We start from the raw sequence: 20975 nt of genomic DNA, 5'->3' as shown, positions 1-20975 counted from the left end.
TATAGCAGCTTATATGGATTGGGAGGTATGGCAGATGGACTGCGTTTCTAAACGGCGGTCTTGAGGAGACCATCTACATGGAACAACCCGAAGGTTATGCCATAAAGGGCAAGGAACACATGGTTTGGAAGCTTAAGAAGGCCATTTATGGCCTTAAGCAAGCATCTAGATCATGGAACCAGTGTTTCGATCAAACTGTTCGCAAGTTTGGATTCGAAAAATACCCAAGTGAAAGCTGTGTGTACAAGAAGGTTGAAAAGGGGAATGTAGTGTTCTTAGTTTTATATGTAGATGACATTCTTCTAATTGGAAACAATAAAAAGATGTTGTCATCAGTACGAACATGGTTGTCAAACCAGTTCGAGATGAAGGATATGGGAGATGCGGAACACATCCTCGGGATCAATGTTCTTAGGAATCGAGAAAAGAAGATGTTGTGCTTATCTCAAGAACCTTACATCGAAACAGTACTTAGTCGCTTTAGCATGCAGGACGCCAAGAAAGGTTTCTTACCTTTTAGACATGGCATCCATCTATCTCAAGAGATGTGCCCCAAAACGCCGTCTGAGATACAAGCAATGAGAAGGATTCCATATGCTTCGTCAGTTGGAAGTCTCATGTATGCTATGCTTTGTACGAGGCCTGATATTTGCTTTGCTGTTGGCATGGTGGCAAGATATTAGTCGATTCCGGGCCAAGGACATTGGACTGCCGTAAAGAACATACTCAAGTACCTTAACCGGACTAAGGACTATGCTCTAGTTTACAATGCAGTCGAGCTTTGTCCTTTGGGATATTCTGACTCAGACTTTCAAGCTGATCAGGACTCGAGAAAATCTACTTCAGGATATGTGTTCACCTTAGGAGGTGGAGCCGTAATTTGGAAGAGTGTGAAGCAGAAATGCATCGCGGACTCGACCATGGAAGCCGAGTATGTGGCCGCTTCGGAGGCTGCAAAAGAGGCAGTATGGTTCAAGAACTTCCTTATGGATTTAGGTGTGGTTGCGAATCTGCCCAAGAGCATCACAGTTTATTGTGACAATTCTGGTGCTGTGGCAAATTCGAAGGAACCAAGAGCTCACAAAGCGAGCAAACACATAGAGCGGAAGTATCATATCATAAGGGATATAGTGCAAAGAGGAGACATACAAGTGGTCAAAATTGCGTCAAGGAACAACCTGGCAGATCCTTTTACAAAGGCATTGGCGGTAAAACCGTTCGAGGGCCACGTTGAAGGGATGAGAGTTCGACTCATTCAAGACCTCAACTCGCTTTCAGTATAAGTGGGAGAAATTTGACGTGTGCACACTGTTTTGTATACTCGAAAGCTGTTTTGAGTATAAGTGGGAGATTGTTAGGGTTTGTATACTAGAAATCACCGTTCGAGTGATTGAATACTGTAAAATTCTAATAATTATTTTCCAATGAATGCAACAGATTATTTTTGTCATAATGTTGTTATGTTTTACATTTAATGGATATTTATTGCATATTTAAATGTATAAGCGAACATAACATAAGTCTAAATCTTTGTTCTAGTAGACCGGTTGTGGGCTGCGCTCAATTTAAGGTACGCGGTCAGTTCTGAACAAAGAAAAATAAGAATTTCACAACCCAGATAGACCTAGACTACCTATCGTGAAATGTTGCAATGTCAGTCCGATTATTTCTAAGCCTTATTGAAATATGATGACGTTGGTGTGGTATAGCACTGAATGGATCTAACAGCAAGACGAGTCTTTATGCTATCTACTGAAAGACTATGTCTTGATAATTAATTTCTTAATCAATGTACGTTAGCATTGAGCATACGATATTGAGTATCTACTACTTTGACTTACCAAAGGTGCGGGTTTTTCGTCACCCAACGATCTAGGTATATTGGGCAGTGGTGATCATTATCTAGCGGTGCTAGGATTGCTATTATGTTGAATCGTGCGCGAGGAGAGTCTCGTTTGATAACATCCACAAGAGGAGCTCGAAAGAGGGTTTTATTATTCGGAACCTAGCTAGTTGGAGTTTGATTACTCTATGAATAATAAATAAGAGTTTCTTGCTAAGTCCACTCTTGGAGATTAAAATATGTTAATTAATTAAGTCCATAGCAGACATTAATTAATTAATTGATGTTTCTATCTTAAGCGCGGGAAATGAATTAAACAAATAAAAGGAAACCCGGAATACTTGTAATTTCGGATTTGGAAAGACAGTGCAATATTACTTCTGTAGTGACTGCTTGTAATATTCCAATACAAGCTTATATTAAATTGTGGGTTCAATTTAATTAGTAAAAAGCTAATTGAGTGAGGCCATGTCCAAATTCTTCCTTAGATCCCTGACTGGGCGCAATATGTGACTTAATATAAATAGGAGAATAAAGGAGACAGAAAACATAATTATGAATGATAGAATTTTCGTCCCCCTCTAGAAAGAGAGAGAATTCGAAAATTGCTCTCTCCGTGAGCTGAGTTCTGTCTTCATTATTCGAGTCCTAGTATTCTGGTGAGATTTACCCACAAAAATATCAGTATACAGTCCGGGACACCAGTCAAAAAATCAGAGGTCGAGTACTGAAGATCTTCACGTGGAGACGGAGCAAGTCATCATCGATTCTTGATTGAATCAACGAGGTAAATTGGCTAATTCCGTAGTGAACATGTTTTAAGGATTTTATATGCTAAAGCATGTTTTAATTCAAGTTATGAGCATGATACATGTGTTAATTGCACGAATAGAATTTATCTAAATAATCTGCTAAATAGATCAAATTTATGTGATCGGATTTCATGCACGCTTCCGCTGCCAACCCCTTCAATGGTTAGGAAAACTGAGAAAAATTATTCATAATAATTTTGCTACAATCTTAGAATATTTTAGAATGTCAAGCCATGAAATACTATAATAGACAAAAGTCTACTGATAAGAGTTAAAATCTGTCTGCCGTTGCAACAGTTGGCTGAGCTTCGATGCGCTTCCTACCACCATAAGGCCCCTTTCTGATTGCTTCCTGTAGCTGCAATATTTTTTTTAACCAAAATCAACAAAAATCAATAATCAAATTTCATGCATGTTATGAATTACAGTGTGCCTTGTTAAAGTAAATACCTGCATTTTTACCATCTGTATATACAAATGTTTAAAGCAAGCAATGACATTAGGATCTAACCTTTGATGCCAGGCCAGAATAGGCAGGATCATTGACAAGTTTACTAGATGATGCGAAGGCCCCGAAGACTGTTTCACAACACTTGTGTCTAGCTTCCATTCCTGCATAAGTCCGAGTGTATTTCTCGTAAAGATCTTGGAATTACAGGATTCCAACGGATTTTTTCTGAAGTGGAGGTGAGATTGATACAGACCTATCTTGCTGGTTTCTGTAAGGGCGTCGGTAATTATCTCAATTATCTCCGGTCTAGAGATTATCTCAATCAGACACCAAGGTCGAGCAACCAAACCACTAATCAATCTGTATCCCTGCATTGGAAGAACAAAACCAGAAGTTACTGAGATTAAATTTCCTGCCGATTTAATTTATTCGAGTACTAGGATGGATAGCTAAAAATAATTCAAGGTAATCTACCATTTACTTCTATGGATGGATTGATTTTGAATGTGTTTGGCCATCTTATCATCCAAATACCCAATCCTATGCTCTATCAATTAATTTTATACTACCTTGTTAAGTAGAACAGGCAGCTCGAATGTAATTTGAGTGAAAAATCAAAATTTCCCAATATTGTTCAACTAGGAGTTTTGTTTAAATGGTTACTACATCATAAAGTGGTGTACATGCAAACTAATTCTTCAGGACCATCGAAATCTAAATGCGTGTGAAGACATAATATTGTTAATACAAGGCTAACGTGACATGAAACATCTTACCGCAATACGGATTTCAGAACCCTGCTGAAGAACTGATAGGAGGAGGCCCTGCAGTCATTATCAGCATGTAAATTTGCATTGTGGGTGCTATTTAAATAAGTTTATATTTGTGACTTATCTTAAGAACAAGGTAAAGGAAGGGCACAGAAACCAAACAATAGACAGTGCAGATAAAAGAGTGTAGACTTCTGTAACCCCAAAGAAGGCTTTGAATTGACTTACTGAGGGGATCAGCTTGGGTGTTTTGGATGCATGATCATAAATCAGGCTCTTAAGGTTTTCTTCAGCCACCCTCGTCAGAAGCACATTATTTCCCATTCGTGTTTCACCAGCGATGTTTGCAAGAGAATGCAAGGCAGCCTTCATATCCATGAGAAACCAATCTTATTAGACCCACATTAAGATCAAAGCATGTAAGATGGTTAGGATAAAGTGACGAACAATGCATGACACAAAAAAACCCTTCTCATGATCTTTTAATTACAATAATATTTTCTCTCCACTATCTTTGGTTGTTGGAAGATGAACCAAAATCGAGAAAGCTTGTCTACAGTTTCAAACAAGGCAATCGTCCGACACAACACCACTTGATGTGAGTTTTAAGATTCACTATAGAATTTGGCATAAATCAGGTTTATGTTCACATATTTCCAATCCACCTAACCATTAAGACCTCCAAAAACTGAAAGGAATCTGATGCAGAAGAGAGGCAAGGTGTCTCTTACCAGCTGTTTACCATGCTGTTGTCGGTCAAAAGCAGCATCAACAACATGTCTCGCAGTAGGAGGCGTATTTGACAGAATAATAGTTGCTCCCTGGAATGCTTGAGCATTGTGATGTACAATAAGACCTTTATCAGTTATCTGCTAAAAGCTTGCAGAATCAAGGATTTAATATGCAACTAGAACAGGCTTGAAGTGGAAAAAGAATAGCTTTATAGCAGTTCTGATAAAGAAAAGCATAAGAAAATTTATGGTTTTGAAATAGTTGATGTAGTTAATATTATAAGAAATTATGTAAATAAAATTATTAGTTTATTGATGGAAGTTGAGCACAGAGCTGTTAGTTTCATCCATTTTATGTAACAAGTGAGAATCAATCTTTTGGTTACGAGGACTCTTTACAAGCTGATAGGACTCATAGGAAGGCAAAAAGAACAAAGAATACCAGGTTAAATACTTAGGATGCATAATGTACATGATACAATTTGATTCACTGCTCCAAAAATAAGAACCGAATAGTAAAATATAAAGTTAGTTGATTTCAACATAATAATTTAGATTGATAACTTACAAGATCCAATTTGACCCAGTGCTTCAACAGCACATTCACATTCATCTGCATCTTGACTTTCGAGGAACTCAAACCTCTTATCAATTGCAGATACAACATTTTTAAAACCTATAGTGAAGAAAGGTTAGCAGCAATCAATCAAGGATCATATTACAAAAATTCAAGTTCACTTATCTAAAAGAGAAGGATAATCTGGGGTCATATATCTCAGGTAACTTATGTTTCTTACATTATGCATCAAGCATAGAAGTTAACATGCAAAACATATTGGCTATGTCAAGTATTGCAAGTATCCAAAAATCTCCCAATATTCTTAAAGTTTGCTTTCAATATAAGAAGCTTCCCATCCAAAACTAGAAAGTACTGTTTGACCTGAACTTGTTCTCTTATTCCCTGTCTACATCTTCATTGAGTTTATGCCACAATAAGTTCATGCTAAGCATTTTGGCTTTACAAAAGGTAGGGAATCAATACAAAGTTTTGCATTAAGCAGCCACCGAAGGGAATGGTTCAAAGTTTCATAAGCACCAAATGAAAAAATAAAGGAACTGGAAACAACCTCATGTTACTCTTAAAAGCTCATTCCAACTAACATGGTTTGCTCTAGTAAAAAAAGTTCACATAAATTAAGAACTTCCACACGTCTGCTACAATCACGGATGCAAGGAAACACCTATACATTAACGTATGAAGTAGCTTACTAGATTCATCAATGAACGTAAAAGCATTTTCCTTGGACAGAAGCCTTCCAGTTATCATCATTGCTCTTGATTTTAAAATGGACTCCGCAGCTCCATTGCTTAGGAAATCAAGAATGTTTCTGATTAAGCATTATGCTCAATCAAGATATATTGATCACAAAAAATTCTTCACTAACCTGATTATGGAAATAAGAAGTTGGAGCAGGATTGTTTTTGACAAAAATTCAGCACTGTGTTGAACTTCCACCAGCTTTATCATAAAGCAAATAGAACAGAGGGTGAAAACTTTAGACTTAACTTAAAGGAATGACTACAAATCATAAATAGAACAGTTTCAAGAGAAGTTTTGTTAAGGTAACACTAAGACAATTTATGTACCACAACAGATATTATGTTGCTAGTAATGTAAGAAGAACTAATATCTTTTGATGCAATTGATGTTATAATTGGACAAAATGTACAATGACGGTGAGGATCAGATCAGAAGCTCTCCTTTTCAAATAGACTAATTGTGTAATATGAATCACCCTACCAAAACCCTCAAGGTTGGCAGAAAAGAGAATGATACTTTTAGGCATATACGCATATAGAGGGAAAATTATTGCGGATCCCATGATCCCATCGTGGGGGAATGAAGGGGCACTATGCAGTATGCACCTAAGTAGTTCACTGAGATGAACCCCAGGGTGGAAATCAGAAAATATGGAGAAAGGAAAAAATCAGTTGTTTGTTGGTACAACGGTCAAATATTCATGGAGAACCGTGTTACTGCAGAATTAAAGAGGTATGCATAGTATGCTATCCAACCTGGTGATATGACCAAACAAACATTTAAATAAATAGTTAACAATAGGCTTAAAGTCATTCAGGAATTAGGAAATTGAAATTCACACATGATTGGAGCCAACCTCATAAATAAGTTCCAGCACACTCAAAGTAACAAGAGTGTCATTTGTATTTCTAACTTCTGCCTCCAGTAGACTTAGAAAATTTGATTTTGACACTTCTGATGCCACTGAGCTTGAAATAGAGAAGAGCTTCACTATCAGAGCTAGAACACGAATTCTTCCCTTCAGATGTCCCAAACAGAAAAGTCAGAGAAGAAGAATGCAAAATCAAATTCAAGCAAATGAACTATGACATAGACTATAGATCAGAAAAGTCAAAGAAGAAGGATGCAAAATCAAATTCAAGCGAAGGAACTATGAGTCCACCGTGACGCGGCCTTTAAATTTTTGTTCATTTATCAATAAAAAAACAATCAAGCGAAAATTTTAAGATATTGAGCCTGCGGCCTGCCACAATAAAACTTCTCCCCCACCCCCCCAAAAAAATGAAGAAACAGGGATCATGTACCAGTGATGTGCATTTCTCTGCTGCATATCCAATATGTGTAGCTTCATTAACATTTTCTGGAAAGACAATCCCCTGAAGAAAGGTTGCATAATTCTCAGCAGTATAACAAATGTTGAATGTCACCGTAAGTTTAGATAAATCATTAAATCATTAAGCAGGAGCATACCATGCCTTCAGGGTAGCTAGCCAAACTTTTAATGGCATCTGTTGAAGCAGCAGCCACTTGCTCATCACTACACAAAATCAAATATTTTAGTTATGTGTGCTTTAAATGTAAGAAAACCCCCCGATCAAGGACATCATTCAGTTAGCATAGACAGAAGTAACAACATAAACCCCAAATGTCCTAAACACACAACATTTTTTGGAAGCCAACAGGATAATTTGAAGGACTTTGCAGTTTTCTCGTGAAAAATTGGAAGGGATAAGAATTTCAAAATCCAACATGAACTCGGAGAACATGTTTTCCCATAAAAACCTGATTAAATTTGATCGCAAAGTTACTATTCCTCACCAGAAGAGGTAGAACAACCCAGTTTCTTTTTTAATTAATTGATTCTTATTGTAGGAAATACCCCAATATGTCAAACACGTATCTTTATCTGGTTTCTTGTATAGGCCATTCTAAAAGAATAGAAGACGATCAAGAACTGCAGGGGTACAGGGCAGCGCATTATTGGTTACATAGTATAGTAGTGTATAAAACCTAAAAAGATGGAATCTACAACTACAAATTTAGTCAGATGCAGTGAAAACGCATTGTTCCTAAAAAATGAATTTTTGTTCATCGTTAAATGATTTATAACCAACCAGTGCAGCAGACATGATTATAGACAGTAGACAATAATGAAAGTTGAAAACTTAATGAATTAATGATAAACCACAATTTAAAATAAAAAAGCTCAATACCCATCAATGAAGCAACCGAGCAAAAGGGGATAAATACTGTGTTGAAGAACTAATTGGATAGCAACCCTTTTATCTGTATGCTCCAGTAGACATGATATCTGAAAAAAACATTTAGCGTGTCGTATTGGAATTCATATTTTTCAGTAATGAACCCAAGCGAGATACGGAAAAACAATGACAAAAGATAAAAAAATGCATTTGGTTAATCGCGCATAAACCAAGAAAGGAAAGATAATGTACTTACAGCTATACAGGCCAGTCGTTTCACTTTCTGAGAATCTGACCCAAGGCCAACCAAAACGAAAGGCTGAAGGACAAGGAAAACAAGCTTTAAACTACTAAGTACTATTATACTCACTAAAGCATGACATACAAAAATTACTAAGCCGTCTGTAGGGATGAGACGCACCAAGGTTCACTTTACCGAGACCTCTTTTGCAAGGTACAAATGTGAGATGGTCAGTCTCACAACCACGGATCAGTCATAAAAGATATAACCAAACAGATACAACTCAAATATACAGTTCTATACAAGAACTAAACAGATGTACAAGATATAAACTGAACAAACTTTATATCTACACAAGAAACAAAACGTCACAATAAAGATAGTTACAGATCGCGTGGCTCAGTTTCGCACAGCTCACACAGACATAAACCATTCACATTACACCCTTTTACCAAAGATCTCAAGGGTCAGAACCCACAACAGAAATCCTAGAACCACCAACACCACCAAGCCACATCCACTACAACAACAAAGACAGAGCAACAAAGAAACTCTCACAACCACACAGAAACACTCCAATCTCACACAGAAACATTAAAGTCTCCTCCAAACCAAGAATTGATTTTGATTCAGCGTCGGACTCGCAAGGAAATCCAGAAGGTTACCAGGAGAATCGCCGCTCAACACTCACTATGAGGGTGAAGAAAACGATCTAACAGAGAGAACGAAGTGAGAGATAGAGAGAGATCATAGTGCATAATGAGAGAATGAGAGTCGGTGAGAGGAAGAGTCCTGATAAGGATGCCTCGATAACCGCTCTCATTCATCGAAACGGTTGTTGCTCATAATCCAAGTGGAGTGACACGTGAGGGCAATCAATGGTGGTTGGGTTCTCGGGTGGGTTTAATTAAAGAGTGAGCCGAAGATATGGGCCAATTGATATCACAGATACTACACAGTCGAGCACCTGAATGTCAAAAGAATGCGCTGTCTAGATTGAATAACAACTCGACCGTAAAGACTGAATGCATACTATGCAAAGAAAGATGCAACTACAATTGAAAACCAATTGAGCCCCCCTTTATATTTCACAATAAATAAATCAAGTGTCAAATCTGGAACAAAACATGAGACAATGAATAAGCTAAAAACTATGCCGATCACATACATCGCAGGTGACATAAGAGTATATATGCTAATGAATACAGAATTTGCCGTATAATACTTATAATTAATTCAACCAATCAGCTCTATTTCAAAATTGTACAGGTAATAAAATGAGAGATAAAACTTGAAAGCCACCAGTAATATAGTGAATACTAGGAAAAACACCAACATATTTGCCCGAAATCCAAATCAAATAACGCACCATATAGTGTGGAATAAGCGATGCTCCATATTTAGTTCTGAATACCCTCTCCAAACATTCGACCAAAGCACTCTCCAGACCAGGGTAACTCGCATCCGTTTGCAAAGCGCTATAAAAAAAATTCCAAGCTCAATAATTTATACAAACACATCATAAACCTCAAATGACTAACCGCAAAAACAATTACAAAACAAAAGCATGCACTCATTCCTCCTAAAGGAATCGACGACATTGTAACTACGAGCAATGAGGATCTATGATACAATTTTTGGAAGGGGCGAAATCAACTGAAGTGAACAAACAAAGAGGAAATGATGTTCTTTTTTTACTTTAATAAGTCGTAAAATGTAATTTCACAAATTAAATTTTAAAAAAATTCATAGTTTGACATCTTGTTCTTTCCAAAAAACTTATGCAGATCGAGTGGCGGCCATAACATTTTTTGCCAACCCAGCCCTAAGGAAATATTAGGCTCCATATTGAGATTAGTGTTACACAAGAACATACACGCAAGATTTGTTATCATTACCTAATGAAATTCAAATTTAAATACACATCAAGATGTCCACATTTGTTTATCATTACCTAATTGAGATTAGTGTTACACAAGAACATACACACAAGATTCGTTTACCATTACCTAATGAGATTAGTCCTATAGTATTGTCAAGAATTGTAAGGATGTGACTATTAAGGTAAAATATAGTACTACTTCCTTCCGTCTCATTCAAGATTTTAGAAAATTGGCCTGATTAGGAATTGATCCTAATACATTACTTTATAGAACAACACATCAATCTTAGTCTACTATATCATACTCCCTCCGTCCGCGAATAGGAGTCCCATTTTTCCATTTTAGTCCGTCCGCGAATAGGAGTCCCGATTCACTTTTACCATAAATGGTAATAGGGTCTCATCTTCCACTAACTCATTACACTCGCATTTCATTTAAAACTAATATATATAAGTGGGACCTCTATTCCACTAACTTTTTTCCATCCATTTTTCTTAACATTTCTTAAAACTCGTGCCGCCAAGAAATGAGACTCCTAATGACGGACGGAGGGAGTATATGCCATATGCTGAAAAACAATACTCCCTCTGTCCCCAAAAAGAAGTGTCATTTTATCGTTTTAGTTTGTCCCACAAAATTAGTTCATTTTCTCATTTTAGAAACTTTTCATCATACATTACACTACTAAAAAGGCAGATCACACTACTTTTACTATTATTTTCTCTTTCTCTCTCATACTTTACCAATTTGACATTAAAACCTAGGTCGTTCCCAAAGTCTCTATTTTTAGGGGACGGATGGAGTATATTTGTATGAGCGGCATAGTTGTCATGATATTTTCCGGCTTGATCCTAAGGAAAATTCAAGCTAGAAATACGCCGATGACTACGAGTGTACACCAAAACCGCATGCATCTATAGAAACATGCGTTGAGAGGTATACCCGAAAATGGCAGGAAGTGGAAAGCGGGTGAGGAACTCCTGAGCTGAAATGTCTGAGATAGCACCTGAAATCGTGGAGATATTTCAAGTATTAATTTTGAAACAGAAAAAAAAAAATTGACGAACTAAAAGATACATAAAGCTGGACGCAGGTATTCAAGTTGAGAGACACCTGGTTGTTGAGCGAAATCGGAAGCCGCTGCGAGCAGCTGAGCAGGATCGACGGCGAATTCCTCCTTCATTTCTTGCTGTAGACGAAACAAATTGACGGTGGAAAGCGGTGGCTAAATACTGTAAATTCGTGAACAATTATTCAATTCGACCATTTAAATTGCTTTTATTAGAATAAGCTTCTGCTTTGGAAGTTTGGATGAGGTTTAACTTTTACTTTAAAAGTTTTTAGTTACTTTCTTCAGAATATATCCGATCCGATCCGACCCGCCCGGCCCCAGCCATAATTTCAGGACTTGAATTAGGGCTGCAAATTCGGGTATATGTGAGTACCTCAATCCAAAAAATTGAGTATCCAAACCTGAGAAACTCTAGATATCTCATTTGAATCCATCTAATTGGATACCCAATAACTTGAAATTATATTTTTTATTTTTCTATTTATATAAATTAGATTAAGATGAGTATAGAAGTTTTATGAAAATTAATAAAATTATTTCTTCTCTTCACTTAAAACACAAAACAACATTTCTTAAACTCTCGTGTCATCACCTAAATGCGACATCTACGCCGGGACGGGAAATTGTAACTAATATTCCCTCCACAGCCTAATGTTTGAAATTTTTTTATATCGGAAAAGAAAAAAATAAGATAGAGAATAACTTTTACAGGTTTAGAATATGGATGGATTATGGAACCATGCCGATTGATTCATAATCCAATTCCAATTTTCCATAACTATTTTAGTTGTATTAGTATTACATTAATATTTCAAATTTCAGCTACAATATTAACGATCTTGCCACAATTTTTTTTATAACATTTTGTTTGGGTGACGTCGAGTGATGGATTATGGGTAGTACTGGAGGAAAATTTTGTTTAGCTCAGGGCATTCACAATGCAACCTTTTATGTGGTGGCCATCAGATTGGGCTGCATTGCACCCCTCAAAACCGAGGGGTTTCCCAGCTACCCGCCCCGAATGCTTTGCGGCCTAGCCGCGTGAGAATTTTCTTTTCTTCTTTATTTTTCTTTTAATTAATTAATTTAACATCCCACTTTCATCTATAAATACCTTATTTTTCTATCCATTTTTCATACCTAAACTTAATACACTTCATATCTTTATATTAGTACTCATTTTCTCTCTCTGGAACTACAATCCTCTCTCAATGTTGGAGCAGCCATAGTTGCATATGTGACGAGGTATGTGGAAAGGAGGAGGAGGAGAGAACATAAGTTGTGCACAAGCCTATTCGTCTGAGAGCACGTAGTTGTTGCTGAAAGGTTGCATGCAGATTATTTTTCCAACAACCCACGCTTGGGTGATACAAACTGATTCCGTATGAGCATATCTCTTTTCATGCGCATAGCCAGCATGTTAGTGGGACGCGATCATGGGCGGACCCACCTAGACAAAGGGTGGGGCTTTAGCCCTTAATGAATTGTTTTTTTGACATTTTTTTTAATAAATTTTTATAATTTATTCCTATTTTATACCTATATTTATATTAAAGCTCTTATTAATCACATAAATTACCTAGAAAAATATTTTCAAACTATATTTTGAAAATATAGCCCTTACTAATGTTTATTTCTGCGTCCGCCCTGGACACAATGAATATTCGAACAACCTATTAATGCAGTTGTGTGTGGCAGGCTCTCAACATTGGAAAAGAGCATGATGAAGCCCACCTTTGTTGATGCCTAGTAGCAGACGACTTTAGACGAGAGAGTTCATGGTTTTCTCGGGATGCTAGGCATATAGACTGCATGCATTGGGGAGTGGAAGAACTATTCGAGTGGCTGGGGAGACGCTTACACTAGATAATCAAAACGACTTCGTAGATAATAAAACAAAATTACAACTTCATAAAAAAATTATTAAAATTACATAAAATTTTCGATCTTCCTTTGGAGTGCGCGCGATAGGCGCTTGTGAAATGAGGAATGAAGTTTGAAGTATTGTGGTGGATATTTATAGAATTTGAAATTAAAAATAAAAAATAAAAAATAAAAAACCCTACTCACCTCCTTTCCCGTGCAGTCTCGCCACTTACAACGGTGTCGCGAGTGGCCGCGCCCTGCGCGACACCCCTACTGCAGCCTCAGGCTCGTCCCCCTCGCGGCCCACCTCCTTACAACTGAGGTGCCCAAGGATTTTACGGCTCCGGCGGTTACGGTTCCGAATCGGAACTGTGAGAATTTACTCAAAACGAAAATATCGATTTTAGAACAGTGGTTCGGTTTAGGTTCAAAAATTTCCTAACCGAAACCATACTGGAACCGTGAAAAACCGTGAAACCGAATCGGAACTGCAAAAAAACGCCAATAGCCACGGTTCGAAACCGTGAAAAACCGTAAAAAAACCACCGGAAAACCGCCAGTTTGGAACCGAAACCGAAACCTGACGGTTTTGGAACCGGAACTGTGAAACACCCTCGCAGCTTGGTTCCGGTTCGGAAATTTCCAAAATCGTAACCGGAGGTCCGAACTGTACCGCGCGGTTCCAGAACCGTGGGCACCTCTAACTGGCAGCGGCGTTGCTCCACCTCAAACCTTCGTTTGCACTAGTGTACAACAGTGGTATGAGTTGTAAATAAATTGGAATATATGGGTAATGAATTAGAGATAACTTTCCATAAATGGAAATGTCCATATTTTAATGGGACGGATGTAAATAGAAAGTGCACATGTTTTTGTGGGACGGGACGAGGGAGTATAAAACAATAAAGTAACAATAAAATGGAATCAGCAAACCAGCCCAACTCCTAATATTAATAATAATGGGCCAACCCAATCGGTTTGTCTCTATAAGCTTTTCCATAAACAAAAATAGGAAATGAAAAGTGTGAATGCGGATTTCACATTCTACCGATACTAGATAAGGGCGCCCGATGGCGGCCATCGTCCTCGGGCGCGGACGATGCCTCCATTGTGGGCGCGGACGATGGCCTATCGTCCGCGCCATCGGGCGCCCCATTGTGAGATCGGCGGACGATGGCACGAGTTTTTGATTTTTTTTTGTCTATTTAAACCTTGTTTCTCATTCACTTGTTCATACGAACATCTCGCCTCTCTCATTTCGCTCATCTTTCACATTTCTACCTCTTTCACATACCAAAATGAACCACGACGATGACAACACGAGTTCTAGCTCCTCGGAGTCGGATAGTTCGACCTCGGAGACCTCGGAAGCCTTAGATGCAGCCGTTGAAGAGGCCATGGCGGAATGCTTATTCGAAATGCAGGGCGAGGAGGCGGCGGCGGCGGAGCAGATCCACAGGCCTATTCGACGTCGGACGTCTGTCCGACGCGACCACGCGGCAGCTCACCAATGTCTGGTTGAAGACTATTTTACCGATCAACCACGGTAGGGACCGACTGTTTTCTGCCGCCGGTTTAGAATACCGCATTACCTATTTCTCAGTATTGTCCGGACGTTGTCATCACGTGATAAATACTTCACGTATCGGGAAGACGGGGTCGGCAGACCCGGCCTTACACCGTTGCAAAAGTGCACGGCTGCACTCCGTCAGTTGGCCTATGGCACCACGGCGGGCATTTTCGACGAGTACCTCCACGTTGGGGATACAACAGGCCGGGAGTGTGCCTGAAGAGATTTCGTAGGGGAGTTGTGGAGGCCTACGACGACATATATTTGCGCAAGCTGACTGCCACTGATTGCCTGGGCCTGATGAAGATGCACGAGACGGCACACGGCTTTCCTGGGATGCTAGGGAGCATCGACTGTATGCACTGGGAGTGGAAGAATTGTCCAACGGCGTGGAGAGGCCAATTCACTAGTGGATACAAGGGCAGCCACCCGACTTTGATCCTTGAAGTCGTTGCTGACCATCGGCTCTGGATCTGACATGCGTACTTCGGCGTAGCCGGGTCCAACAACGACATCAATGTCCTCAACTCATCCACCCTCTTTGCCGAGCAATGCAACGGCAACAGCCCGGCCATCGAGTTCACTGCCAACAGGCGCCGATACCACATGGGGTACTACTTGGCCGATGGCATATACCCACGGTGGCCTGTTTTTCTGAAGCCGATCAGCTGTCCAATGGGTGAGAAGAGGGTTTTATTTGCGCAAAAACAGGAGTCGGAGCGGAAGGATGTCGAGCGGGCATTTGATGTCCTCCGATCACGGTGGGCAATTGTGAAAGGGCCGACTCATCTCTGGTTCAAGGAAGTCATCGCCGATGTCATGTATGCGTGCATAATCATGCACAACATGATAGTCGAGCATGAAGGTGGGAGCATCACCGAGTGGAACGATGATGACGGTGCATCTAGCTCGTCCAGCATGGCGACCCAGCCCCCCTCTAGAGGATTACCGCCGGGCTTCAATGAGGTTCTATCTAGACAGGCCTAAATGCGCAACCAACAAGACCATGCTCAACTCATGAACGACATGATTGAAGAAGTGTGGGCCCATAACCGCCGTCGCTGAGTTTGCGTATTTTTAATTCGTATTGTAATGTATTAATTATTATATATGAAATGAAGTTTTTTCCCAATTTTTTTAGTTATTTAAATATTCAAATAAAAGAAAATGCATAAGGCGCGCCTTAGGGCGCCCCATTGCAGGTGGGGGTAGGAGGATAAAACTGATGACGTGGCGCGCCATAGGGCGCCCCATTGTGGATGCCCTAAGATGTTACTCCCTCCGTTTCCACTACTTTGAATTTGATATGAATTTTAATACAAAATTAGTAAAATAGGAGAGAGGTAGAGAGAAAAAGTAATTAAAGTATTATTCATGGGGAATGAGTCCTACTTCATTAGAGATAAAAGAGTTTACAAAAGTAGAAAGTACATATGCTTTTGGGTCGGATTAAAAAAGAAAAGGTGCATATTTTTATAGGACGGAGGGATGAAGTAGTTTTTAAGACTATTGTATGGAGTACTATACAATAATTAACTGATAAATTATTGAGAATATTCAGATGGGCTTATACATGGAGAAATTACTTGATAGTAATATAGAGTAATGTGTGATGGCGTGGAAGGAAGAAAAGGAGAATGGAAAAGAGATTTGGGAAAAGTGTAGGTGCAGTGCAGGCATATATGGAAGCAGAGAGAGCAGAGAAAGAGAAAGAGGGAAAACCAAAATTACCCATCTGCCAAGATTGGGCACTGTTCCATCATTACCAAAATCCAAAATCGTAGCACCCTTTTGGTACTTAGCGTGCTCTCCTCTTCTTCTACACTACTCATTGTCTTACCACACCCTCATCGCACGTACGCCCTCTTCCTTTTTTCTTCCTACCATTATTATTATTATTTTTCCCAAAATACCTACTAAAGCTTTTTCTTTATTTTACTACTATATCTTAATTAAACGAATAAATTTTATATACTAGCTAGAATTTATCTTTGCAATATCAAATTGTTTAATTTTCATTATTATGACTACAATCATACTATTTGATATGTTTGACTAGTACAGTCTTGAAACTAGAGAAGAGACGTACTCAAAACATGCAATATAGAGAAACTCCTTAAATACACCCCCACCTTTTATCTCTATCTTTTTTAGAATACATTTTTATTTTATAATTCCCACTCATCCTGGCGAGTTCAACCATATTTGTCCGTAACATATAATTTCATTTTTATTTTTCTTCAATGATGATTGAGGTTGGAGAAGTGAAGGTCCTTTGACTAACGAAGATGAAACCTCACTAAGAGAAGTACTATTTCTTTAGGGCATCAGCAGTGGGGCGCTCTATGGCGCGCCACGTCATCATTTTTATCCTCCTACCTTCCCACCTGCAGTGGGGCGCCCTAAGGCGCGCCACATCATCATTTTTTAATATTTACAAAATACATACGAATTTAAAAAAACTAATAAATTAAAATACGAATTTCAAAAACTTCATTTCATTTAATAAAAATTAATACATTACAATGCGAATTAAAAAAAATGCAAACTCAGTGACGGTGGTTACGAGCCCACACTTTTTCAATCATGTCGCTAATGAGCTGCGCATGATCCTGTTGGTTGCGCATTGAGGCATGTCTAGATAGAATAGGCCTATGGACTTGCTGCAGCCGCCGCTGCCGCCGCCTCCTCCTCGCGCTGCATTGCCGCATAGCATGCCTCCATGGCCTCTTCAACGGCTGCATCTAATGCTTCTGACGTCGAACTACCAGACTCAGACGAACTAGAACTATTGGTGTCGTCGCCGAGATTTATATTGGTTGGATGTTGAGAGAGAATATGTAAAGAAATAGTCGATATGTTCGTATGTACAAATGAATGAGAAATGAGATTTAAATAGAAAATAAAAAACGCGTGCCATCGTCCGCGTAGCCCACAGTGGGGCGGACGATGGCGCGGCCGATGGCCTATCGTCCGCGTAGGCCGCGATGGCGCGGACGATGGCGCGGACGATGGACATCGTCCGCGCTATACTCTGCGCCCTTAGTATAGGGCGCGACGATCGTCCGGGCCTATGTCACACACCCGCAATGGGGCGGACGATGCGCGCCATCGGGCGTGCCATCGTCCGCCCCACTGCGGATCATCGTCCGCGCTATACTCCGTGCCCTTAGTATAGGGCGCGACGATCGTCCGCGGCCTATGTCACACACCCGCAATTGGGCGGACGATGCGCGCCATCGGGCATGCCATCGTCCGCCCCATTGCGGATGGCCTTAAAATGGTCCTTTAACTAGACTTTATCTAATAAGACTACTATATATGACTCTACTGTAATTTGTAAAATGAGGTTATAAAATTCTAAGTATGTACTATTCGGCAAACTAATCTAATAACCTTATCAACACCTTTTGTCGCTTCTCTAATTAAATATTAAGTAGTACTCCTGCATAACATGTAACTACGCATAAATATTACTACTACTACTATTACTACATTCGTTTCTAAAAACATTAATGTATTATGATATTATCGATATAACTTTCATTTTCCCCAAATTACTAGGATGTCATAAAGAATAATGTTCAGAATTGCAAGCCATGGGATAATTCAAACCCTGAATCTCATAGTATATTCATATGTTAATAGTATTCCCTTTAAAGAAATTGAAAATGAAATCCCGAATTAATTTCATGATTTAGAGGAAACTATATCGTCATCTCAGTCGTTCATTGCGACATGCTATAAGTATAAATACTATCCATTTTCTAGAACCTGATTTTAAAGTGTCCATAAATTTGTTAATTTATGACTTAGAAATTTAAATGGATATTAGTATTAAATTAGTTTCCAGTATTTAAAACTCATGAGTCCGGTTTCTTTATCGTAACATCAAAATATAATATTTATTCGGTAAAGGACTTCAATTTCATAAGCATTTGGTACGTATATCGTGTAAATTTTTATCGTTGTAGCCAAATTAATCTATAGGTAACAAGATTTATGTGTAAAAATAAGAGAAAATACGAACAAATTGCATACATGCCTAATCTGAATAGTACTGATATTGCATGCATAGATAGGACTTAGGAGTGAGTAGTTAACAAGAGCAGAAAGAAAACCCTAGATTAGATAGATACTCCTCATAATGTAAAATTAGCCATAATTTAAAACTAATTCCACATGCAATCCAGCTCGGAGCCGCAAAGCTTCTGCTCCTCCACCGCCGGCCACTGCCCCTCCCCGAAAACATGATCACCGCTCACGTGCGCCAGAGACGGAGTCGCAGTCGGATAAACAAAAGGCAGATGCAGATTCTCCTGGAGCGACTTGAGAGTAGGAAAGCTCGCATTGTGCTTGCCAAATTGCGGATAATGCATCGGGAGCTCCGGTGCAGCCATGGAGAAACAGGACACGTGCGAGCTGCCGCCCGAACACGGCGAGCCGCTTACTTCCTCCGAAGCCTTCTTCTTCGAGCCGCTGCCGCTCGCCCCGGTCTTTTCAAAAACTCGAGAGATCACCCACTCATCCTGAAATCAATCAATTAAAGTGAGCAGCAGTAGGCAAGCAAAGGTATTGGGAGGCGCATTTAAATTTAAATTTATGTTCATTAAAACCATAATGAAAAAAAATCAAAGTATGGATCAAAATCAAAGCATAATCTGAAAATTAGATGTGGAAATGGAGAGTAGCGTACCTCGGAGTTTCGGGAGAAGTGGTGATAGGCGAGGTTGCCTTCGAGGCGGAACTCATGCATAACCCAGTTAGTTTTGAGGCCCTTGGGGGCCCGGCCGCGGTAGAAAACTAGGGTTTTCTTCATCCCAACAAGGGCGAAGGTTTTGGAGCTGTAAATCTCGCGGTCCTTGCCCGTGGCTTTCCAGTACCCAGCCTCCGTGGCCCGGTTCGTGCGTAACCCGGTCGGGTATTTCCGGTCGCGGAGGCTGAAAAAGTACCACTCCTTCTCCCCCATTTTGGCTTTCCCTGTACCAAAAAAATACTAGAATTTAATTTAATGAAATTAAATTGGAAGACAAAAAGGCTAACCACTAACCGGGGAGGTGCCAGGGCTCGGATTTGTTGAGATCGACGTCGGCGATGGCGCGGGTGGTGAAGGAGGAGTCGAGGACCTTTTTGAGGAGGTAAAAGGTGATGAGTTCGTCGTCGGTGGGGTGGAAGCGGAAGCCCGGGGGGAGATTGGTCTCGTCTGATGATCTCTCGTAGTAGCACCGGTAATTATTAGCCATTGTGGAAGGAAGGAAGAGGAATTTGGAAGTGGGAAATACTACACCTACTAGTTCATTATAGAGTAAATAGAATTTGGTAATTATCGAGGAGGAGGAAGAAATCTGCAGTGACTTTTTGGGGGTGTCGTGTGGTGTTGCCAAAATCTCTGCTACTGAGTCGATTGTCAATTAATGCATCCATACCATACCATACCATACCATACCATATGGCTAGCTAGACAGAGAGAGAGAGTGGGGAATTGGGTGTCGGAGTCGTACAGGCTTCCTAGGGATGGGATGGGATGGGATTTGATGGGATGATGAGATGGGATGGATGGAGGGGTAAAATTCATTTTCTTTTTTTTCTTTTTTTTTGCAAAATGTAAACCCGCAACTTCGATTTTTCTACCCTGCATCCCAAAATAGGGATAAGAAAATATACCGAAATACCGCATTTATCGTACCGAAAAAATATCGAAAATATCGAATTTTTGGTATACCGTACTTTTCGGTACGGTATCATACCGTACCGACAGTTTTAGATACTGTAAAGGTATGCATTTTGTATATACCGCGTTATACCACATCATACCGCAAATTTACGGCATATACCGCAAATAACATGATATACCGCAATTTCGGTATATACCATAAATTTACGGTATATACCGCAAATAACATGGTATACCACAAATACGGTATATACCGCAATTGCGGTATATACCGGAAATCACGGTATACCGCGGTATACCGCATATTGCGGTATACCGAAATCACGGTACGGTATACCGACAAAAGCGGTACGGTAACAATATCTAAATTTTGGTATACCGACTTTTCGGTATACCGCAATTGCGTTATACCGACAAATGTAGTACGGTAAAGGTATGGTTTTTGGTCACACCGCACGGTACGGTACGGTATGCGGTATGACCATTTCGGCGCTGTATACCGTACCGTTCCAACCCTATCCCGAAAGTGTGTGAATATTT

At 39.6% G+C, this 20975-nt stretch overlaps 2 protein-coding genes across 2 annotated transcripts; both read right to left on the bottom strand.

Annotated features, from left to right (window-relative positions):
• Positions 1-2759: 2759 nt before the first annotated feature.
• On the bottom strand, positions 2760-11559 carry LOC121805704. Its single transcript, XM_042205659.1, has 17 exons — positions 11367-11559; positions 11196-11259; positions 9740-9848; positions 8386-8448; positions 8142-8239; positions 7399-7465; positions 7233-7304; positions 6785-6946; positions 6053-6126; positions 5877-5974; positions 5176-5283; positions 4608-4705; positions 4105-4242; positions 3883-3930; positions 3360-3474; positions 3167-3267; positions 2760-3013 (listed from the first exon to the last, which is right to left on the bottom strand). Exons 1-17 carry the CDS (start codon positions 11434-11436, stop codon positions 2927-2929), a joined length of 1572 nt encoding a protein of 523 aa, XP_042061593.1. The 5' UTR covers positions 11437-11559; the 3' UTR covers positions 2760-2926.
• A 7220-nt stretch (positions 11560-18779) lies between these two features.
• LOC121803205 (protein CUP-SHAPED COTYLEDON 2-like) lies at positions 18780-20248 on the bottom strand. The gene is made up of 3 exons (XM_042202901.1): positions 19812-20248; positions 19458-19741; positions 18780-19290 (listed from the first exon to the last, which is right to left on the bottom strand). The coding sequence occupies exons 1-3, from the start codon at positions 20002-20004 to the stop codon at positions 18934-18936; spliced, it is 834 nt and encodes a 277-aa protein (XP_042058835.1). The 5' UTR covers positions 20005-20248; the 3' UTR covers positions 18780-18933.
• Between the last annotated feature and the right edge of the window lie 727 nt (positions 20249-20975).

Source organism: Salvia splendens, chromosome 5 (genome assembly GCF_004379255.2).
Source record: "Salvia splendens isolate huo1 chromosome 5, SspV2, whole genome shotgun sequence".
Classification (NCBI taxonomy): domain Eukaryota; kingdom Viridiplantae; phylum Streptophyta; class Magnoliopsida; order Lamiales; family Lamiaceae; genus Salvia; species Salvia splendens.
This window is presented reverse-complemented; position numbering and strand designations above follow the sequence as displayed.